Here is a 25,888-nt window from a genome sequence, read left to right as displayed (position 1 = left end):
TTTAATGATACTGTACATAGAAAGTTTTGGTAGTAATTAGTGTTAAAGCAAGAAATTTGAAAGTATATTAGTAAGGTTGTTTTTCAAAAAAAAAAGATTTAAAAGTTTGTGAGCTGTATATGGAAAAAAAAAGCTATATTACGTGGTTCACTGAATGGCAATTACATGGGTTATGAGGAACAACACAAGAATATTTTCTGTTATAATTCAGTTTTATTACTACATAACATATATTATTTGAAAATACTGATCTAGTGCTTCTACATTATTTTTGAACCAGAAATTATAGTGATTATTTATTTTTGAAATGGTTGTTCTACAAGAGCTCATTTCAGTTTAATTTCACACAAAGTTGTTGGTATTTAGAAAGTAAAACTTACAGTATCAATCAAGCAAAACAACATCATACAATTTTACCTTAATCTTTCAGCAAGCAATTTAAATGGTTTAAAATGTAAGTTTCATTTTAACAAGAAACTGGTGATCCAGTAATAACTATTCTATAATGTAGTATTATAATTTTAACAATATCAACTCCTCAAAATGAGTAGTAATGTAACAGATAACAATGTACAGATGACCAATAGTTTTTTATATTAAAACAACAATATTGTAAAGAAACACAGCTATAGTATTTTGCAGTAACATTTTTATTGTGTTTCATCTGTAGCTCAAATCAGTCAGTTTGTGCAAGATAATTCATTCACATGGTGTATTTGTTATAAAATACAGGGTTTTCTAAAAGTAACTTAATTCACACAATTTTTTTTTCTTTTATAGGTTTGAAGTAGCATTGAAATAAGTAAACATTCAATACTAACCAAAAAAAACAACAACAAAGAATTATTATGTTAAAATAATAGTGGAAGACTTAAGTATATGAGCAGTGTAAGAGGTTGTTACAATAAATTACAATACCAGCATAGTTATTTGGGAAACGTTTTTCTGATAAAAAAAACATAATTGAAACAATGTGATCAGAAACAAAACTGTCACATTTAAAATTATTGTATCTTAAAAAAAATACTCGTCTTAGGGGAGCAAAATTTAACCAAAAAGACATATTAAGGAAGATTTGGAAATGGTATAGAATATTTCAAAAAATGTTCAGTATGCATTCCATCATTCTCAATCAGCATCTAAAACCTATTCCTAAACATAGATACTGCAAACACCATTTGTTCTTTCTGGACATGTTCATTGATCCTCTCAATATTCTGCACAATGACATGGTTCTTATATAAAGCACTAAAGAAAAATAAAAGCAGTGCTTGTTTTTGAGAAGAGCATTTTAATGTGAAGTATAATAATATGATTTTGAAACACACTGTATGATGTCCAAGCTTTCCTGAGTAAAACTTATAATTCTCAATGTGCTTCTGGTGTATTTTTGTTCCTTTAGAATAAGTAGTTTTTTTAAAGATGTAATTATTATAAGTACAGGATTTTTATTTATAATCACTCTGTCTCTTGCAAATAGAACAAAAATTATAACTTAAATGTTCATACAAAAAATAAATATTTAATAAATTATATATGTAATGAATATTACAACGATAAATACAAATTCAATATAGATTTATCAGTATTATTCTGACAACTGTTTCTCCTAATAATTGAAACCCGAAAATGTATCCTCAGCTGTTGTCTTTTTAAAAAGAAAAATGCAGATATAACATGTAATATACTATCTAGTTCTGACAACAAGGTTAAATTGATTTTTTAGAGCAGCATAAAAATTTCATAGCAAACAACTGTTCCTTTACAATTTCAACTTACATTATCATCAAGAAGCCCTAGAGGATACATTTTTAATTTTCTCATAATCTAATTTAGAATTATGCTTTGCCAGATTACATCTCCCTGAGTTGCAAAAACTACAGATTATTTTCAAATGATTTCATCCATGATGTTCTAATTATCAAATGTGGTCTATCAAACATTTACAAACTGTAAAAAAAACAAGTCTGTTTTGAGCCATTCTCAGAAATGTATGACAATTCACAAGTCTTGTACAGTAATGCTCTTACTCAACATGTTTTGTATGCATATTGCATTTGCCCATATTAATAAAGGTAAGCTTGGGAAAAATCTATTCCCGAGAAATTTCTGCTTCTACCTATTTATATAACAAAATGGATTGAGAAAAACAGTCTTTTTTTTTTAAAAGAAACAAAAGCATTAAAAAAAGACCTATAGGTACAAGATAAACCCAAGATAAATAGAGATTTAATGTTTCCAATACAAATGAACCACTTCTATAAATAAAGTAAGTTGTATAAGATTAAGAGGCACTGTTTTATATTCACTTATGTGTGTTTTGGCACCTCTTTTGCAATTTTTTGAGATAATGCTTTTAAATTCTTCTAGTAGATTTATAAGTAACACAATAGCATCATTTGAAAAATTTGCCTCAATTGGAAATAAAATTTATTAATAATTGTTTTATTTTTTGTCAAGCACAAAACTGCACAATGGATTATTTGTGATGTGGTCATTGCAGCAATCAAACCCTGAATTTTAGTGTCATAGGCTATCTGCTGAGCCACGAGGGGGCCCACTTTAGTAAGGGTGGTAGTTTTTTTTAGTGTGTGGAAAGCAGTAACAGATGATATCTTAAATACCTAACTTTTACAAATATTTGAGACTTTCTGTACTGTAATTCTACACAATACTAATGACTTAAATAATCTAGGAGCTAATAAACATTCACACAGAAAAATGAGTAACAGCTACAAAAAATGAGGAAATATCTTACATGAGCCCACAAGAAATCTTTAAAAATGATGCTTTAAAACAAAACATCGTCAACTTTCATTAACACTACATAGTATTCTATAATAAAGATTCTAGCAATTATATTTGCAACAAGTAAACATTATCCCCAAATGTAATCAACATCAACTGATAAAATATGAAAATTCTTACTCCTAAATAACAGTTAAACAGTACAACAGCAACACAACATGTTAGTATCGTACATCACTTATAAACAAGTCACTGAAGAGAGACAAGAAGAAGTAAACCTTATGAAAACTTGAGTAGAAAATATTCAGGAATGATAAGTTGAACTTTATAAGTTCAAATGTATCTATTAATTACCTGTTTCTCTTCATTGGAATCTCACCGGGACTTGGACTGTACTTATTTTCAATTAAACTTTACATTTTTTTCTTTTAGGATGAAGACTTACAATGTTAAACACAACCAGTCCAGTCTTCTTCCAGGATGGTTATTTCTACAGTCTTGTTCATTTTGTATTATGTACATGTAAGGCAGTAATCAGCTTGTTTACAAGTTGTTCTTCACTGAGTACGATTCACCCGGTGTTTTTTTCATATTGTTCAAAATATCATCTTATTTTGATTGAATTCTAGGCTAGTAATGAATCTCATCTATATAATTAGATTAAGTACTAGTTTATTGTCAGATTCTATTTGTTTTTTTATAACCACATAACCTGAAAATCAAGATAACGTGGTTAAAGTTTATTGAAGAGAATATATTCATTTAGTAATTGCAATAGGTCTGAAAACCAGAATTAACAAGCAACAGTTTAAAAATGTTTCATTAATACATTTTACATTGAAACTTGATATAGTGTATAAAGAAAGTAAGAAAACGTTCTTTTACTGTTTTTTTCACAATAACAACTTTCTAGAACTATCCTGATCAACTATGTTGGGTTTCAATGCAGAAATCCTAGCTGTGACTATTATATGAAAGTTTTATAGTAACCTGTACAAACACTTGCCATAGGTTTAATAATAGGAAACTATTTCTAGTTGTGAATGTTTGTTTTGCTCCCATTTTATTTTTTTATTTTCTTTGATGACAAAAACTACTGTTTCTAATCAACTCTACTTAGAGTGCAACAGTGATAAACGAACTGATAATAACTTTCTAATATGAACTTTGTACAGATGATATAGAAGGAGTGGGTCTAAATTACTATTCAATATTTTAATGATTTAGTATCATTAACATCAAATTGCACACATATTCTATGCTATTTATTACTCTCCCTGTACATAAAACTCTTAAGCTGGAAGCTCTCTTCAGTTTAAACCTTTTAACAATAATGTCCTCGTTGACTACATACTTCTTGAAATATATATAATACTTTTCTGTGTTGTCTGATGTCCTGATGGACTCTGAACTTCTTTCTTAGTTATATATGAAGAAATAAGCATACTAAAAATGGCTAATTCACACCTACAGCAAATTAAGTAATTTGTTTTTGTAAAGTAATCAACAAACTTTCTATTTTCAGTTCTGTTGCCACTGGTCACAACTGCAAACTAATCAGTGAGCATATTATATTTTAAAATAAATAATACAACTCTTTCAAGACTTTGCAAGTGTATCAATAAATAAATATATCTTTCAGAAAAAAAGAGAGTATAATTCAAGTTACACATATAAGCACTTATTAATAAATTATGAAAAAAAAAAGACTACTAACAAATACTGACAAACAAAAATACACCTTTTTAAAAGCTTGTATCCCATTGTATTAACACTACCATAACAGCGACACCATTTATGGCTCTTGAGCAAATCTAATCTCAACTGTCTTAACAGTACACATAAAAACATTTAATTTCAATTTTTTTATTTGGATTAACCATTACTGAGCATTTTAAAGTTTGTTAACATCTATGAAGTCATTGATCTATTTCCTGTGTTATCTTACAGTTACATACATATACTTTTTGGATCATCCTTTGATTAAAAAAAAACAACTATATGAGAGTTGGTGATCCTCATAAACAAAACAATATATATGTGTGTGTGTGTGGTTATTTGTTCACAGTGAAACTGAAGCAACATTTACTCTAAAAGCATCTCCATTACTTCTTACGTGACCATTAGTTTCAATCTGTTGATTGCTGAATAAGGGATCTATTTCCTCTGGAATTCTGTTGTCAATGATACTTTCCAGTGCTCGATAGAGAAAGTAGTAGTCATCCTGAAATATCACAGATTCCTGTTATTACACTTTAATAGATAGCTACTTCATGCTGAAATATTACAGTCAGTTCTTAAACAACACTCATCAATGGATGTAGGGAAATATTAAACTCTATACTGTTAAGCAGCAGTAGTTAAGTTACCTATCCTGAAATAACACAGTTGTTAATAATAATCATCCAATAACATAATAAGATATGGCAATCTCTAATTGAAAAATTAAGGAAAACTTACAATGTCTCATGAACATCAGAAGAAAAAAAATTGGTGCATCATAAATCCCTGATGTTAAAAACCTGAACTATGTTAAGTTAAGGAGTAATGTGAAAGATAAAGGAAAATCCTGATGTTAAAAACCTGAACTATGTTAAGTTAAGGAGTAATGTGAAAGATAAAGGAAAATCCTGATGTTAAAAACCTGAACTATGTTAAGTTAAGGAGTAATGTGAAAGATAAAGGAAAATCCTGATGTTAAAAACCTGAACTATGTTAAGTTAAGGAGTAATGTGGAAGATAAAGGAAAATACCAATGTTAAAAACCTGAACTATGTTAAGTTAAGGAGTACTGTGGAAGATAAAGGAAAATCCCAATGTTAAAAACCTGAACTATGTTAAATTAAGAAGTATTGTGGAAGATAAAGGAAAATCCCAATGTTAAAAACCTGAACTATGTTAAGTTAAGGAGTAATGTGGAAGATAAAGGAAAATCCCGATGTTAAAAACCTGAACTATGTTAAATTAAGGAGTAATGTGGAAGATAAAGGAAAATCCTGATGTTAAAAACCTGAACTATGTTAAGTTAAGGAGTAATGTGGAAGATAAAGGAAAATCCTGATGTTAAAAACCTGAACTATGTTAAGTTAAGGAGTAATGTGGAAGATAAAGGAAAATCCCAATGTTAAAAACCTGAACTATGTTAAGGAGTAATGTGGAAGATAAAGGAAAATCCTGATGTTAATTGCTACGTGAAGGTTCTATGAAAACACTTCATTAATGTTTTTATGTTATAATTATGCCAAACTTATGTTGATGATTCCAATGGTAGGAACCAGTTCTTTTAGAACTTGTATATTTCATACCAATATATATATGGCTTACATGCAGCAAAATTAATCATACCTTAAAAACAATGCCTTAAAATATCTCACTGCTGAAATTATTATAGTTTTAATATTGAAACATTGTAATCATAGCTTGCTTATGCAAAGTATAAATCCAATTAGACTAAACATGTTAGTTGTTATTATTATCACTTCACAATAAATCTCATTCTAGACAATTCTAATATCACATTTTCAATAACTTATTCCAACTGAACCTGCACTAATGTAGAATAATATACTGCATTCTAAACTCTCTTCAGTAAAAAAAAATGTAATTATACTCAAGCCATGAATAAAAGACATTTGAAGTATTAGTTTCCTTAAATATGTGTAAGTGCATTTTTCCATTTAACACACATCTGGGGGTATCTAGGATCATTATGATTCCACTTAACACACATCTGTGGGTATCTAGGATCATTATTATTCCACTTGACACGCATCTGGTGGTATCTAGAATCATTATGATTCCACTTAAAACACATATGGGGGTATCTAGAATCATTATTGTTACACTTAACACACATCTGTGGGTATCTGGAATCATTTTGGTTCCACTAAACACACATCTGTGGGTATCTGGAATCATTTTGGTTGCACTAAACACACATCTGTGGGTATCTGGAATCATTATGGTTCCACTTAACACACATCTGGGCTATCTAGGATAATTATGATTCCACTTAACACACATCAGTGAGTATGTAGGATCATTAAAGTTTCAGTGTATGTGTCAGTGTCAAAACTTTATTAACATATTATGAGTAATTTACCCTCATTTATTTTATGCTGAAAAATGAGAAATATTGCTATTGTAATTTTTATGATTTATTAGAACAATTCTTTATGACTCAGTCATTGAATCCAGTTTTATTTTTATCAAATCCTTTTGAAACACTACTAAAGTGATCACACCAATTTTGAAACTAAGTAGCTGGATTTTTTATGCTTGTTTTGATGAACATCAAACATACGAAGGTTTGTAGTTCTGAAAATTAACCTCATACATTATCATGAACAACTCATATTCTCATCCATCACCTGATACAGAAACTATTATCACCAGTATCTTCCAGTAAATGTCTTATATTACACACATTTTTTTGTCACAGTAGTCTTCGTGGCTTAGTATTAAAGGAGATGTTAACAACAATATGTCTTAACCTGATAAAAATTGCCAAAGTCATTGCTCAGCTACAAATAATAAATAAAATCTTTATATTCAAATATACATGGAAATAATATATGGTGAATAATACCCTCCTCTAATAACATGTTAAAAGACTGATACAAGTTCGGTAACTTTTGGCTCATTTGTTGCTTTGTCATTCATTTTGAACAAACAGCAAACCACTTTGAGCTATCCAGTACAGAAAAGTCGTATGTCAATTGAACAAAATCAGAAGCTAATTTGTAAATAGTTGTTTAACTTTTAGGTTATGGAGCTTGAACAAAAGAAATTATTTCTGGTTCTTTATTCATACATTGGTGGTGACCCACCATTTTCATGAAAAGAAAAGTAAACCCTACCTGGGTTTTCCAAATTCCTGGTCTATGCATATGGTACAACTTAGCATACATGTACACATCTACTCTGTTTTCATATTGTAACTGTTTGAAGAGTGTTGTCAGACAGCAGAAAGTTGCAGCCTCAGTACCTCCATACCTAAAAGATGTGTAAACAAAATTAGTAACCCGAGTACCAATATTAAGCTGATATTCTCTTCCACTAACAACCACCACATTCAAGTTATTCTGATCACAAGCTAAATTACCATCCAATAATATTCACTGAACATTTAAATTTTCAGGTTTCTTTGTCAATATAGTCTGCACTATACGAGTTTAGTACTAAAGGTTATATATCATAACACTAAGTTTCCTATTCTAGTACCTATATTTACCTGTCAATTACAATCATTGGGCCATTCTGATACTCAAGGTGCCATTCCTGGACTAGATAGATTAGATCAAATACACAGCTGAGGGGGGAGCAAATCTCAGGCCAACCAGAACACTGGATAACTCGACACATGACTTCATACTCATCCTGGAGGGCTTGAAGGATAAAATCTCGAGTGATAAAACAACCTTGGTATGATTCTTCTGCTTGTTTGACTTTAAATGTACTGTACACTGATTCTTGATCTTTTTCTGGCCAGAAACTTGGATACTCCTAAGTGGATACAAACAGTGGTAAGTTAAGTTTTACATACTAAAAACTAAGTTGATTTTTCTACTAAAACTAAGTTGATTTTGATAATTATCATATTGAAATTTCTAACTGAAATTAGCATTCCAGCTGTTATAAGAATCTGCAGATGACTAAACTATGAGCATTTTAAAATAAAAATTGGCAAAATCAGTGCTAAAGCAAGTCTTCATTTACTTCTTTTAAGACTAATTAAACAATTCATATGTATTAATGTACCAATATGTACACAAAAATCAGAATTATCATACACCTGCTTAATAATCCCTACATCTGGCGATTGAATACAGAAATTGTCAATCATTGTTAAAACTCTTGGAGAAATGTGATGAATCAATGAAAAAATTGTATATTATGTATTCCTTGGAAAATTTTAAAAGAATTCTATTGCCCTGTGGTGAATGAATTTTAATGTGATGCTTTATGAGTCACATCTCAGTATGCAAGTTTTAAGCAGCAGTTTTCTTACACGATACCTTCACTGCATTCACAAGTATAATATTACATTAGAAGTAAAAGCATCATTTTTAATGCAAGGTTAACAAGCTTTAAACTAACATTTTGCATATTTATGTATGTGAAGGTTTCAGTGAGTGTTGATGAACTATATGTAACACCAGACAAAGGCTAGGAACACAACAGTAGCGCCTCTCTTGCCATAAAGAATTGAAATTCTAGATAAAGTTTGATTTCTTCAATGAAAGAGATTATACAATACACATATGTTAAAGCGGAAACCTTAATGCATTAGTGATTGCTAACTTTTGAAATTATGCTTCCTGGCAATTGTGTTATTGAACCTATAAGACACAATTACTACCAAAATATTGCTAATTATAGTTTTTAGTTTAAAATTCAGTTGTTAGTTTCTTAAATAAAGTAAAATATAAAATATACAACTACAGTTTTATAATTGAAACTATATCTCAAAATACATCTTACACTAAAGTGAATCATTCAACTACTACAGCAGGTGTACAGAGGGTTGAGTACATTATATTAAAACAATTTTGGAGCCTATCCATGCAGCCATATCTGGCCATGCTCTATATGATGATTGCATTTTGACAATAGCCCTGTAGCAAGATGTCCAATTTAGAAGGCTGTCATGTTCAAAGCACATTACTTCTCCATACAGGCTTTTCATAATATATCAAGTGTATGAGGATGATGGTTTCAACAATCTGAACACACAGGAATACACAGTCACTGCCTCTGGCACCTTGATCATTATGCCTTTGTTAGGAATAGCATGAATATCTTTCATTCTTCAGCTGTTTAAGATATGTGATGGTTGAATGAATATGTCATGGAAGTAACTTGCTTATGTTGTGTACTGTTGCCTGGAACATGTGGATGGCTATTGCCTTTGATGGGTGTGGGATAAGATTTGTTGCAGGTCTCTTTCTAGATGGTCTTTGCACCCACATTGATCCATATTATTTTGTTGTCAAATTCCATTATGTTCAAGGGATATTCCCTTGTTTGAAATTCTAAATCCCCAATCTGAAAACATTGTCATGATCTAAGTGTATGAATATTTTGCCTTGGAAAGGGATGTTACATTTCTTTCATAAAAATGATCACAAAACAATGTCAAAACGTAGTTTTGATACATTCTGCTCCACTACAACTTTATATCAGCTGTGGTTGTCACATGACTTGCTTACTTGCTTATTCAGAATCATTTTAATATAAAACTCTACCTTGTATTACATTATCCATCCTTTTAGTTATTCAAAATAGGTGAAACTAGAAAACAAGCTAAATGAGAATTCCAGGTATACCATACTCCAATGTTGTTGTTTCACACAATTATTATATATTTCAGCTGTATTTTAATGCTGTCTGCATATATTTCTTACTTATTTTTGTCAGCTGATCTTTTCTTTTACATGTGCTTCATTCACTTCACTTAGTTTGTCTTTTGCACAAAATTCTGATTCAAAAAATTTACATCTACTTACTGTTGGATTATTTTTAATGAATATAATTGACTGAAAAATAAAAACTAACATAATTAGTGGATTAGTAATCAAACAACAATTTATTTTATTTGTTTAACTGAACTTACATTTTCATCTATATATGATAAAAGCACTATTGTTTGGGTGTTGTGATCCCAAACCATCTGCCAAAAGTCAATCACTGTGTCATATGTAGGGTGTTGGGTTACAATAAACTCTCTCATCTTATTGAAGCCCTGTAAATAAAAACCAAATGGTAAAGTTACCAGACAACTTCTATTATATGTACATTATGGCCTATCTTGAATGAAATACCTTAAGAATTAGAACTTCGAGCCAACAATCTTTAGCATCAGTTTGATGTTTATTATATGTCCTATACATTTAGATGCTTTTCTAATAATGATGATTAGTGTAAGGTTTGAAAATTTTGGTTTATAAGACAGCAGTAAGAATAGAGATGTTACATCAATTAAAGTATCAAACCTTTTTTTGAAATACAATAATGAATTTATTGAGTAAGATTTCAGTGGTATGGAAAAATGATAAAGATAGATTTTAATTTCTAGACAAGAACAGAAGAAAGTTCTATAAAATATACTAGCAAAAGGACTAACATAATAAAACTTGAGTCATACAAATGAATGTTATTATAGCACCATAGCTGCAAAGATGAGACGCAGTATAATCCTACAATAAAGAAATAACACATACATTCTTATATATAAATAAAAGGTCTTATATTTGGTGATAAGACCAGATTGTTATCTATTTCTCTATAATACATATAAATGAGCCATTTTTTTAATGGAACGTGACTTAATAATCTAAATATTTTTCTTCCTGTTAATTACTAACAAATGAAACACTTGTTTTTATACAAACAAAATCAGACATTACCATAAGAAAAGTAGCATTGATATAGTCTGATCCATCTGTTCCAGGTTTTGGAGTTATGCAGCTGGTGACCTCTTTCCGAGCCAAAGATTTCAACGTTGTTTCTGCTTTGAAGCCATGTAACAAAGGAAAGAACCGATCCCTCAACCTTATTCCTATTGAATCTCACAGAGTCCACATTTTAAATAAACATTTATATTTTAAACATTTTAAATTATAGAAAAAAAATATATGACATAGCATTTTAACTAGATCATGCACACAAAGAAAACAAAAAAGTTTTTAAAAATGTTTTATTCCACAAATAAAAAAATAATACAAAAAAACTCTAGATAATGCACAAAATCCAATAATAATCTTCAACAAAACTCTCAAGTTAAATACAAATATACACATATGGTTTCATACAGGTTAAGGAGCAAGACAGGATAATTTCACAATCATCACAAACATTATTGAATTACACAAAATTGCTATGAATCTACAGTCTTTATAATCTATAATAGTGAAACAATAACACATTAGTCTAATGGACAATGATTAAGAATCATTATAATTTTTGAAATAATAAGAAAATTACTCAAAAAATATTAGTTAGCATTTAAGATAAAGAAATGTTTATATTCCTAGTTGTAATTATTAAAACAAGTAAGAACTAAATCGAAATTCTCCCAAATCATTTGATATAATTTTTCTAAAAACTGTTCAAATTTAACAAAATAATCTTCAAATCTCAGTTTGTTAAGAATATTAACTTTAAGCCTAGAGCTAACACTTTTTTCTCAATGTCATACAAAACATATTTGTCAAACAAAATGAAAGAATTAAGTAAAACAGTAGCTGATTATTTAACAGTTATAACCTTATATGTGAAAGAACGAATTGATAGTAAAATCCTTGTTAGTTTGTTTCATTTTGTTAGTTTTTGTTCAGCACAGAGTTGCACAGTGTGCTGTACCCTACTATAAGGATTAAACCTAAATTTTAGTGTTATAGTCTCTCAAAATTATTACTGAGCTACAAAGGATCCATTTTATTTCATATCAAGTAGTTAACCAAATTTATGATGGAAAAATTCCATATCATAAAAAAAACCTTATCTCAGAATTCTTTTAAAATTAACAAAATTACTAAACTGTAGGCAATATAATTTCTGTTTGTTTCATTTTGTCATTAACGTACCAAAATATATAAAACCATAAACTAACTTAGTTGTTAGAAATGAATAAATATTGTATAAAATGAGAACAAAGATACAAACAGGTTTACAACAAGTATTTTATCTCAAGTGCAATTACTAATAATACAATGATCAGGCTAATTTCAATGGCAAAAAGAAACATTTTTATAAGCGCCCCTTTTTATCAAGTTATAATGATTTTTCACTTGGAATAAAATTATTTAGAAACTATTAACTGAAGCTGTTTAATTATAATGAATTTCAAAAAGAGACCCCCAAACTCAAGCACTTTTGAATAGCTGACTATTCCTCAGGAGAATAAGGGGTGGTGATTAGTGAGTGCAATGTAATATATAGGTATAGATGTCAATGTCACGTAAGCTTACAGTATGAATAATAATTTGTAAATCAGTTAGAAACTGTATTTAATGGACTGTTTTAATTAGAAACATCAGCTTATTGATTATCTTCAAAAAACCCCACCTTAAACTGTTTTTCTATAAGTGGACAGTAACCCTTCTCTCCATCAGCACCCTCTATTGTCAGTAAAGACAGGATATATGCCTGCATGTTATGACTTAAAACTTCTGTTTCTCCACTCTCAATGGCCTCTTGTATGGCCTCATGGATAAAAACATATTGTTCCTGAAAAAAAATAAATAAATGTAAAATAAGTTAAACCCTAAATTTTGCATAGTCAGCAGTTTTCCTTCTGACAAATGTAAACACCTATTGTTGCAAGTAACAACTGAAGACACACATCTAAAGTGCATAACTACAGCCATAAAGCAGAATTACATACTTATCTTCCAGGCTACTTATCAGGGTCCAAAAAGTCACATGAAAATATGTAATTATTAACAAAAAAATCAGAATAATAATATCTAATCTAGCAATTTATAATTGTTTATTAAAAAATTAAGAAAATTATTCTATACATTGCGAGATTAGTTTGTTTTACATTATAGAAAGTACAAGCTTGAAATACACTGTATGTTGAAAAAAGACAATTTAATGATGTACATGGACATTTTGCCAATAGAATCTAATATATACAAAGCAACCTCAAACTATGTGTAACGCTATCATAACCTTTGACTTCGTGTCATAATCTCAGTTTATTTCAATATGAATATGAATGTGTGAATAAGTCTTGATTTCAATCTATTTTAATTAAGGGATGTGGATAAGTGGAAACAAATACTAAACTTAATCCTTCTCAAATAATATTATTTGTGAAAAAATGTGTAGAAAACTTACCTCAGTTTGCACCAAATAGTTCCTCTGTTGTCTAATATGGGTTAGAAAACCATAAATATTCACTGTTTGTTGATGTTTAATCTGTTTCAACATTGCATCAATAACAATGTAGGTTCCTGTTCGCCCAACACCAGCACTTCAACAGAATAAACATATTAGAATGCACACCTTATTAGACAACACCAGCTTGAAAAAAGTGTACAGTGTACATAGTAACATTTATAAAACAAAAATATAGCATAAAAACTAAACATGCTATAATGTTTCCTTGTATTTTAAATTCATAACAATTCCTGAAGAGCAAGAAAGTTTTAATAAATAAGGTATGTTTAATCACTCTTATATATGGTTTACAAAATGACATCCCATAATAAATACTGACATTATGCTTGCATTTTATGTCAAGTAGGATAAGGAGAGTTTGTTTGTTGTTAAGCACAAAGCTACACAATGAGCTAACCGTTCTCTGTTCATCATGGGTAGTGAATCCCAGCTTTCAGTATTATAATCCTTCAGACTTGCCATTAAGCCACTGAGATAACACCAGGAGATGACAGCAGTTTTAATAGAAAGGTTAAGTTTAGTTACTAACCTATTTCATTGTATAAATAGTTCAACTTTTGTGAACATTTCCATAAAATAATTGTTGGAATGGTATCTATTAAAGTTTCACATACCTAGTTTTGACTACCAAACAAAAACACTGAAATAAAATTGTAGAAAATTAAAGATACTAAAAAAAATTATTTTAATAACATTAATGTGCAGAAACTGAAGAAAGTTTTGGAAAAATTTTGTGTATTCTTACCTGCAGTGGACTACAATGGGGCCACCATCTGAAGGATTAGCTGAAGATGACTTCTGAATAAAGCTCAGAACAGGCAAAGGGTGATCGGGAACACCATGGTCAGGCCAATTGGTATAGTGGTACTGTAACACAGTTCTGTCTGCATAGTGTTTCTGTTGTTAGCAATAAAGAGCCAAAAAGAAAAAGACCATTACCTATATACTCAGAGGAACCAGGAAATACTATGATAGTGAGAAGTAGCCATAGAATCCCTTACAAAAATCTACTCCAGTTTTACTTGAATAAATACCAGTACCTTACTACAATTATTTGTAGTTCAGAACTGCTTATTAATTAATATTTTACGTTAAGATTTCACTAAAGTTTTACTGCACTTCTATTTACCACAATGTTACTGTATTTTAACTGTAATTTCACTTTACTGAAACATTATTACAGTTTTACCAAAGAACTGCTTCACTCCTACTATAGTTTATTTTAAGTTAACTTTATTTTTAACTTACTAACTGCAAATTTATTTGGACCATGAATTTATGAATAGTAGCTTTATTGCAATCATGAAGGTACATGTTTGTTTTCTGTTTCCTTCAATAGTTTATGATACTGATAAAAAAAATACAGTTCTATGACTGTAAAAGTAAATATGTAATGGTACAAAAATAATGTAGTTTTACTAAAGTTAAGCAATGACACTGTATTAACACTACAGTAATAATGATTATTTTTCTGTGAGGAGTAAGACAACATTTGAACCTTATGGTGACCACTGTCTGAACTCCTGAACTCAAATTTAAAGAATACATAAAATCTATTATACACATTTCCATTATGTGATGATTGTTATGGACTAATAGGATATTATCATTAACAAAGAAATATTGAAATAAAATCCAAAATATTTTTTTCTTAATCACATTATTTTACTCAAACTGATTTTGTGACAAAGTACATTGACTCTGCCATAATTAGTTGTTTTATGGTTTGGTGTAAATTTAAAATATCATTTTTATTCTTTCACACTGTTTCTACCATCTAAACATAGATTAAATTACTTGAAGTTACAACATCCATGAGCACCATATAATGGACACTGTGTGACTTCACACTTTACAGATGCTCATACAAGCTGAATAATTTACTTTGTTAATAATTTAATAAAAATCCCAGTTTCTCTTTGAATTATAACTTTACCTTATATAAGAATGTTTCTGAAATATACTTCTAAAACCTACCTTCTTGATTTTAACATTTCGCACGTTGAAAGTTCGAAGTGTATAAGTTGCCATTACCAACTCATGAAGTAACTTAACTTGAATTACACCATATGTTTCCATTCCTTCTTTGGGCCAGTACATGTCACATTTTCTCTGGAGAATAATAAATACAAAACAAACTTTTAAAACAGGTAATAAGTATATAAGAAAGGCTAGCCAAAAACAAACAAACAAAATAATCTACACTAAAACAAAAATTTATGTATCAAATAAACAAACTTAGTTAAAAAAATAAAATGTACTATGTGAAATAGCTCACTTTTTTACCAAGACAAAGTAATAGTAATCAAATAAAGAAAAAAAAAAAGATGGGTGATGTCGGTTATCTATTTATAGGACTGTGTGCAAAAAATACAAAAGACAATAATTATTATGTCTGAAATTATCCGCTGTTATGAAAATATATGTTTCAAACTAAGCAAAAATATTAAATGTTTCAAGTAACATGAGCAATTATCAGACATTTTTATATTGTAGGAGATACAAGCATGTTTTAATCAAAATTGTAGTTAATAATTCTACCACTGCATGGCACATTTATACCTATAATATATATAAGGATATTTTACAAACTATATATTTGATTTTTAGTTACACCTAGTAATTTTTCATTCTACTTGATGGATATCACTAATTATGGTTTCCAATTTAGTATTTTGGATTTACAGAGAGTTTTATGATATACAGACTTTCTGTATTCTGAACAATTAACAATACAGTACCTGCTGCAAATGTAAAAAATCACAGTAGTCAACTCTTCCAAAAAATTATGTAATCTAGAAGTATTCAGGTAGCATAGTGTAGCAGACAGTATCCAGTGAAAATTCATTATTTTCTTAACGTTTCACCTTATGGTTTTACAAAAAGGTAGACACTCCTGAACACAAACTTGTCTTAATACACTAACAAGGGTGTCTACCTTTTGATAAAGGCATAAGACAAAACATTGAGGAAATAAAGAATTTTCATTGGATAGTGGTTGTTTCTCTTCACAAAGTTCTGTAATCTATAATTTCACGAAAACATTGTAACTTTTTTTTGTTCCAAGTTCTTATAGCCAAATAACTGTCAAATATTTCCATGGAGAATCACAGATGAAAATGTTACCCCCTTAGAATAAACTGCCAAGCAAAATTTAAAACAAAAACTTACTTGATAAGTATATTGGCAAATATAACCATAAAAGTACAATAAATCATACAAATGAATATTTTTCTCATCTTCTCACAGATCCTTAAATATATATATGTATATATGATAAAAAATACATTTTATTTGATTTGTCTGTCTAGGTTTAGTTAATAACATAATTTTAGGATTTTTATGTTTATTATTAAGCACAAAGCTATATAGTGGGCTATCTGTGCTCTGCCCACTGCGGGTTTTGAGAAACCTGATTTTTGACGTTATACGACCTCAGACATATTGCTGACACACCAGGGGGCTAGTTTTAGGGATAAGTAATTAATTACTTGATATAAGGAAACACTCCAACACTTATACCACATAGAATTCTTGCTTTTAAGCAACAGTGTTCTAACTATATCATGATGCATTTCATCAATGATCTATATAAATTGTAACAGTCTGGTTATTTCATTTATACAATACTGTTTGCTCCCATTGGATTTAAAAAACAAACAAACATGAAACTAGTGTAAAATCACAGTTGTTTAATTTTAAATGTTTATATAGTTCCCATATTATATGCTAGTAGTACACCTATTAGATTTTGTATTACATATTTGAGACAAGTATTAAGATTCACATATGTTTCTACCAGTATATTAATCCATTCTGCTATTAGTCTGTGCCTGTTTTACTTGAAGTAAATGAATGTATGAAAATTAAAACTTGAGACTAGTGTAGAATATTTTTCCATTTTTTTGTTTAGTATGAGATGTTCAGCTGTTTCATAATTTTTGTAATTTTTTATTTTTAGCAAATTTATACTTAGATATTGTACACCCTAGCTGATCTAGAAACTGTTCCAACGGTTATAGAGTATGTTAAACAATGACCTGTGTGGCACAAGTTGGTCACATATTCAAAAGCAAAAAAAAGATAAAGCATGGCACCATTCAATCTATTTGACACAACACTATTTTTAAACACTCTCATACAGCCTAAGTTAAGTTAAAAGTTTGAACTCTAAATTTCAAACTGTTCAAAATCTAGCAGAATTAAGCTCAGAATCGGTATACTATAAAATTGAAGATTTCAACTCCAACAATTTATCAGTACTATTAATTAGTAATTAAATCAATTTCAGAGGATAAAGTATGTTATATTAAATGGTATAAAATAATGGTGGAGCTGCATGTAACAGAACTATATTTTGACCTTTCATAGGTAATGTGATGCCATCAAAAATTGATCACTTTTTGGAAGTGTATGTAACATCCTTTTTGGATGCAAAATATTCATACACTCAAATCTTAAAGATATGTTTAGACTGAAGATGTAGAGTATGGATCAACTTGAGACACAAGGACTATCCAGAAAGAGACCTACAACAAATTGTACTCCAGTTGTGATAAACAATGTCTTAGTAACAGGTGAGAATCCATAAACACAAAGGAAAGTGACAAAAGCTGTTCAATTGCCCCAGGCAAAAGAAACAATATAATCAAGAAGGATTTCTGTCTGGAAAAGCAACACATGCATAAAAAAGTTGCTTCCATGATATATCATTCAACTGTTGTGTGCTTCAAGCAGTTGGAGAATAGAACAGATAATCATGCTATTCCACATGAAGATATAACAGTCAATTTGCCAGACACAGTGTCTATGGATTTCTGTGCAACTGAACTGTTTAAACAGGCACTTGGAAACTATTTTCCTGTACACTATATGGATTATGTAGCACATGTAGGGAGGAGTGGTGTGCTTTGGACATCACAGCCTTACACTAGAGCCTTTTGCAATGGAAAATATGCTACAGGGCTATCGTCAATATGGATGGACATCGTATAGAGCATGTCTGGGTGTGGAACAATGTATTTTAATGACCTAGTAAAACTTCAAAATTCTTTTGATATAACATACTTAACCTCTGTATCTTCTTGTCATTAAAAAAAAAAAATAGTACTGATATACACACATGAAATACTGATTTGGCACTATTAAAATTATCCTGAATTAAAATTACTAAGTATTTTACATATAATTATTTTCTTAAAAAAGTTCAATATGCCTACAGGATTGAATTTTTTTTTGTACAAATATTTACTTAGGCTTTAACAACTATATCATTTTAATTTTTAAATATTTTCTATCATACAAGTTCACAATTCAAATTCTATATACATTAAATGTTAATAGTTAAACTATTCATTAAGTAATCTTATTATGTGTTAAAGAAATTTACACTGTATGATCTATCACATGATACTTAAAAGTTTTTTTCTCTAAATAAAAACAGAAGAAAGAGACAAAGCCATAACTAAATAAGAAGTTGACATAAGAAAAGACAAGAATAAAAGAAAATGGGTTCGACAGAAACTAAACCAGAACTTTCAAAGGACGAAAAAGAAGGAAATAGGTAGTATATCATACTTACGGTGTCTTCCAAATCAGAAGTGCAAGGCTGAGCATGCAAGAGAGCAAAATAACATGCCTAATCAGTTTGAACTTGCTAGAATTCTATCTACATTAGCAATCTACTAAGATGCCTTATTTTACTATAAGATAAAGAATAGAAAGTACTTTAAAGCCATGGGTGCAAGGCTGAGAAAGGTATTGTTCATTTGAGGTATTATGTGATATATTTTGAAATCATCTCTTGCAGTTTTCAGCATTTTAAAAGGGGGTTAGTGTCTATTACACAAGTAGGCATCACATACTTTAAAATGGAGGCCTTTAATAAACTATTCATTTGTTTAATTACTTCATTAGGCTTGCACCTTTAGCTTTAAGTGAGAATGTAGACATGTTAAATGTTTAGTCCTTTCTATAGTCTAAAATTTGGCTCAAGAGAACTTTAAAATAACATATACATTTTTTATCCACTTTGTATAAGATCTACCTTCTGAAAGTACTCAAGTTACATTATATTTTTTTGTCCTATGTAATTTATTAATATCATTAATATATCAAAAGAACTAATTATTTTTACAAAATCATTCACTGATATTTTATGCTATAAACTCATTATTATGTTTCTAAGAAACTTTCTAAATGTGGAGAATATGACAGATTTACAAGTCTAAGTAAAACAAGAATAAGAAACACTAATAAAATTTGACTAAGGTTTTAGCTTAAATTCTACAAAAGTTTGAATGTAAATTGGTTTCCAACATATTAAGGTTTAGATTATTTAAATTTTTTCTAAAGAAACCTATAGAATTTTACCTTCACAAAACACCATACTAAATTAAGTTATATCTACAAAATAATAATAAAATACGGTATGTGAGGTATATCACTTATTTAAATTAAAACTATCAGTATTTCACATAAGTCACTCTTTATATTGCAAGTCTAGGAATTAGTACTGGATAATCTCATTTGACATTTTATTAAACTGAATTGTGTAATACAGTATGGAATTTATGTTTTACAGTTATTCTATTGAGAGATACAGTTATTGTTGATGACAGCAGAGAGCTGTGTTAAGTTTTGATTACTAGATTATTTGTGTGTGTGTACATAAATGAAAGATTTTTATAGAAGCTCCATTATCATTACAATGATATAGACAGTGCTGATCTCATTTTGTGAAGAATCTCAAAATAATTATGTACGATAACTAATACTTAGGTTTTTCTATATTTACTTAATTTTCTGTTGATTAATGAAAAATGCCTATAGTTCCAAGTGGATTTAAACTTTTTCCAGCAATACTTATATTGTACATGCATTGCATAGTAACTTTTTATAAATTTTCTTCTACCTATTAAAAAATATTATTTTGTCTTAATTACAAATGTAGACTAAAAGAACTACAGCTTCATAAATGTCAGTCTACAGAGAATGTGTGTATGTGTGTGTACATATAACTTAAGGACATCAAGGGACATGTTGCTCCATCTAGGCCATCCCATCAACTATATTTAACTCTAAGATATAAGTAAAACACTAAAAATCAGCCTTTATCATTCAAATATTTATCAAGCTTTTCCTTAAACGAACTGCATCTACCACATCTGAAGGCAACCTATCTCAATGACCAATTACACTGTTAGAAAACTAAAGCTACCATAGCTAAAGATGACTCCTACTGTGACAAATTTATATTTGCATTCCCTCGTCTTACTATTAAATACTAAAAAAAATAATGGATCAAGACTATCAATTCTCTTTACTCTATAAACCAGTATACACCACCTTTACACTTGCACATTTAAACATCAATCAATCACATATTCTTCAATGATTTACCTAGTGTAGCTGTTAATACTACTGTAAAATTTCTATTAAAAGCTTTTTCATCTGTCTGAGGAATTTTAAGAAGAGCTGCCAATCGACTGGTATAATCTTTTTTTGTTTTTACTTATCTGTAGGGTAATTATAAAGAAAGCTTTATGATTATATCTTGCCCTAGATGAACAAAATTTCATCAGAAGCACATTTAGAATTAAAGTTTAATTCAAGAGATTTGGATGTGGTATAAGGGGTTTACAAACCATATTATACTGCATACCTAAATTGCTTTTTTTTTCAACTAACACTGTTTTTATTTCTCTTCTTAAATTGTGGATAAAATGTGTTTTAATGTGAAGTATTATTGTGAGTATTATTCATGGATACCAAGGTAGCAATGAGACTATGAACGCTATGACAGGATTTTTTATTCTCCACGTTTTGAATACAAGTCTTCTTCAGGATATTATGACACCGTGATGCCTTACAAGTTTCCCAGATTAAGTTCTTGGTTGCTTTGCCTTGCCGCACCTTGATTGATCCACTATCAGTGTCTGTCAACCACCACCTGACCAATCAGCATTCTGCTTTCATTTCACCAGGTTTACAGCCACTTTCACCCACTTGTAGACTCCTGGCTGTGATGTTTAACTTCTTTTCTAGTAAGATGTAAGCAGCCTCCATATGCTTTCCTCTGTTGTTTTTTTTTCATTACTGACAACAAGACTAAATGAACACAAAGCAGATGTCAGAAGACACAACAAAACCAACATGACAGCAGCACATGCAGAGAAAGCAGGGCACCTGCCTAAATGGAAGGAAACTAAAATCATCAGTAAAGGAATGGAAAAAACAACAGAGGAAAGAAATGGAGGCTGCTTACATCTTACTAGAAAAGAACTTAAACACCGCAGTGGGAGTCTACAAGTGGGTGGAAGCAACTGCAAGCCTGGTGAAACGACAGAAGAATGCTGATTGGTCAGGTGGTGGTTGACAGATGGCGATAACGGACCAATCAAGATGCAGCAAGGTGAAATGACCAGGAACTTAATCCAGGAATATTTTTATAAATATCCTTGTAAAGTACCGTGGTGTCATAATCTCCTGAAGAAGACTTGTAATTGAAACATTGAGAATAAAAGATTCTGTCATAGCATTCATAGTTTCATTGCTACCTTAGTATCTATTATTGTGAGGATCAATGAATGCTGTTCAGAACAGATGATGCTAGTCATAGAGTCATTTAGAGAGAGGTTTGATATGCTGATCTAAAATGATGGAAAGCATACTGAACACTATTAAGACAGTTTTTAAAACAAGATATACCATGTTCAAACTTTACTGAATAAAATGTAGTATTTGCAATGTGCCTATTGTGAAGTTTTATTCATCAAGAAGCAGTAGTTTTTAAGATATAATTATCTAGCATATGTGAAATTGAGACTACTAAATTACCATTTGTGAATGTGAAACAGATTAAAACTATATTATCAATTTATGTATGTTTTTTAACATTAATCAACTGATTATAATAAATAAATCTGGATGAACAAGTGTAAGTCATGTAAGGAAAAACTGATGAATTTGCTACTAGGTAATTGCTGTGATAAAAGTCTTAATTGGAAATTTTTCAAAAGAATTACTTGAGCATGTGTTCAATAATTATACCAAACAAGAGATTTTCATCTAACATAACAAGTTTTTAGCAAGATAAAAAATAATGTAGAAAATGGTTTTAAAATAAATAATTTTTTCTTATATATATTTTTTTTTGGAAAATGGGGCTGGGAAAAACATTCCAAACTCCAACACATGAAAAATATTACTCAATACATATTTATATCTTGTTTTATTTGTTAATTATACACTGTTTTTCTAGCCATTTTATCATACATTCATGTTCAATCGACTAATACAGACACAAAATGATATTCAGAATGAGCTCTTTAAGCTGAAATATATTTGATAAAAATTAAGATGACATTATGTTTAGCAGTTTTACTTTATAAGGCGTAATATTTGCCAAATATAACTTTGTACAAAATTAACCATTAAGTATTAAATAAACTTTTTTTTGAAATATTACCAATTGTTGCCTTAATATACTTTATTTATTCATATTTAGATGTCTAATGCTTAACACAATTTGAGAATAGTGGAAAAAGATAGAACTAACTGCTGATTATACATTCAAAAGCCATATCTTGAAGTGCTAGCAAGATCTATAATAAATAATTCTACCCATGGTTTTATGATTATTAAATCACGTTTGTTTGAACATTAAATGGATATTTTATCTCAAATTACAAAAAAACGTACATGACATGTACTAATAAGAAGATGAAAAAATAAAATACAAGAAGTTCATGAAATATATTATATTGTTTTGAATAAGAATGGCAATTTGATATCTAGTGAAACAGAAAAATAACAATTTAGAGCTCAATGGTGACAAAGTTGGAAAATTTTGTAGCAGATGATTTATTGGGTATTTCATTATAGTTATTTATTTATGTCTTTAACATACAATGTGAAGCTAGGGCCATTTCTGAATGTATCTAAGAATAAGAACTTGTAAACATTGGAAGCTTGGTTCAAATTACAGATCAGTTAACATGAAAGTGTTACTTAAATAACTGATTTCACAAGGAGTGAAATAAAAGACAGTATTAAGTACCTAGAAGATACCATTATGTAAAAAAAAATAACATTTATCAAAATGACAAATCCAGAACACAAAGACACAGAAATTCTAAATCTAAAAGCAGGAAGTGCCACAGATGTCCAAGAGTGAACAGAAGCTGACTCGGAAGAGAATCAAACCTTTCTTAAAACCTTTATAAAAGTCACCTTAGTTCAAAGAACTTTGAAGTGGTGTATTTTTTCAGCACTAAGGATTATTGACATGGAAAATCTGAATGTTTGTTTGGTTGCTTTGTTGGATTTTGTGTAAAGATACAAGAGCGCTATTTGTGCTAGCAGTCCCTAATTTTGAAGTAAAGCAGCTAGTCACCACCACCCACTGCTAACTCTTAAGGTGAATCTTATCACAATGAACAGTGGAATTTGACCATCACTCTTATAATACACCCACATCTCTAAATGTGCAAAACACATTTTTTTTTGTGGTAATGGAAAGTGAACTGCAGAGACTCAGTATGGCATGTTAACCACTGATTCATGTTGGCTAAACCTGTATGTAGTGAAACAAGTAAAACATACAGTTCTCTTGAAGAGGCCAGTAAGTTTCCTTGAGATTGAAATGAAGCAAAGCAAACAGACCCAAGTTAACCAACATTCACAATTCATAAGAATTGAAATACATTAACTATTAGTATTTCTATAAAACAAATTAGTGAAATTCAACCTGTAAATAAAAATGTAACATGAGAATATAAATTGCAATTTACGTATTGTAGAAAACTTATTTCAATTATGATAAATAAAAAAAATTGTTAGAGTGTAAAAAATTTGTTGGTGAGAATAGTAATATCTCACTGTTTTGAAGATATTATGTTTTATTCTTTGACCATATATAAATAAATGTATATGGAAGCCTTCAAAAAGTAAATATCAAGAATTTACAACTTGAAAAATATATCAAAATTGACATGTTTTGACTTTGAAATAAACTTTCTAAACGAAATTTAAAGAGTGAATGTAAACAATTTGATTTCTTAACTACTTCACTGTTTTTATTTGATGTCTTCAGATAGGTATTATCAATCTCTGACAGAAACCTTAAAAAAAAGCAAAATAAATAAATAAATATAACAAAATGAAAACAAAAACTAGCATAAATAAAGAAAACAACATTAGAACTAAGTTCACCTACAATTCTCTGAATTTTTTAACAATATACTTATTTTGCTAATCTAATTATTTAAAATGCAAGTTTTACAATTAATTTACTTACCCTTCCTCTTTCCACAAGGTTTGTGATCATAACAATAATGTAGACCCGCTGTTCCCAAATCATCTGCCAGTAATCATCAAATGTAGATGGCAATGGTCCCTGAGTTCCAATATAAGCCCTTGACTTTCCATAACCCTATACAAGACACAATATATAAAATGTATTTATAAGAAGGACACACTTTCTTCACAGATTATTCCAGAACTTAAAACTGGAAAGTTAAGAGGGTTAAAGAATCACAGATGAGAAATTTATAATAAATTACATACAGACTGATAAAATTTGTAACATTTCATTAATATTTAAGAAAATAGTTATTTTTTATCCAGTTATAAAAAATTTCAGTACACATTGACTTTTACTATGGTTATATAATAATGTTTATTGTTACGCATTTTAAGTAGAATAAAATTTTATAATATTACTGAATCTGAACCTCACAAGCGATTCTCAAACAAACATGCAACTAATACAATTATGTGAAAATCCTAAGATCTAAACATTTTTTTCACTTATAAAACAGTAGTAATTTTTCCATACAGATGTATGTTCAAACATTCATTAATGTATATTAATTATGTTCATTTTGTTTTTTTAATATACTTAGTTATTTTCTTCATTCTGCATAAAAATACAGAAGTACACTGCTAAAAATAATGGAGCATAAAAGATGTTTCAATACTGATATATTATGAATCAATTAATTTTATTTAAAGGAGGGAAAACAGGTTATATATGTTAAAAATATATAAAATAACAGAATCAAATTATATGCAAGTACTATGAAGCCTGGCTTTTATCAAATAATTTTGAAATCAACTGTAAGAGCTTCTGATCAAAAGTAAGTTCGTATATAAAAAGTAGTTTTATGATGAAAGATGAAAGAAATCAATTAACAAAATGTGCATGGGGTCAGTCCAATGTTGACTATAA

At 29.4% G+C, this 25,888-nt stretch overlaps 1 protein-coding gene across 1 annotated transcript in view; it reads right to left on the bottom strand.

The window, feature by feature from the left end:
* Window positions 1–2,338: 2,338 nt before the first annotated feature.
* LOC106460778 (tyrosine-protein phosphatase 99A-like) overlaps window positions 2,339–25,888 on the bottom strand; it is a gene marked incomplete at its 5' end in the record, with an annotated part of 67,332 nt that continues 43,782 nt past the window's right edge. Inside the window, 11 exons of the mRNA XM_022387562.1 lie at window positions 2,339–4,972; window positions 7,608–7,743; window positions 7,982–8,253; window positions 10,364–10,492; window positions 11,157–11,308; window positions 12,167–12,170; window positions 12,817–12,978; window positions 13,594–13,729; window positions 14,402–14,553; window positions 15,634–15,768; window positions 24,956–25,090. Coding sequence (XP_022243270.1) covers window positions 4,811–4,972; window positions 7,608–7,743; window positions 7,982–8,253; window positions 10,364–10,492; window positions 11,157–11,308; window positions 12,167–12,170; window positions 12,817–12,978; window positions 13,594–13,729; window positions 14,402–14,553; window positions 15,634–15,768; window positions 24,956–25,090 — 1,575 coding nt within the window. The remainder of the gene's footprint in view (window positions 4,973–7,607; window positions 7,744–7,981; window positions 8,254–10,363; window positions 10,493–11,156; window positions 11,309–12,166; window positions 12,171–12,816; window positions 12,979–13,593; window positions 13,730–14,401; window positions 14,554–15,633; window positions 15,769–24,955; window positions 25,091–25,888) is intronic.

This window comes from Limulus polyphemus, unplaced genomic scaffold (assembly GCF_000517525.1).
Source record: "Limulus polyphemus unplaced genomic scaffold, Limulus_polyphemus-2.1.2 Scaffold835, whole genome shotgun sequence".
In the NCBI taxonomy this organism is placed as follows: Eukaryota; Metazoa; Arthropoda; class Merostomata; order Xiphosura; family Limulidae; genus Limulus; species Limulus polyphemus.
The sequence above is the reverse complement of the archived record's forward strand: the minus strand, read 5'-3'. Positions and strand labels throughout refer to the sequence as shown.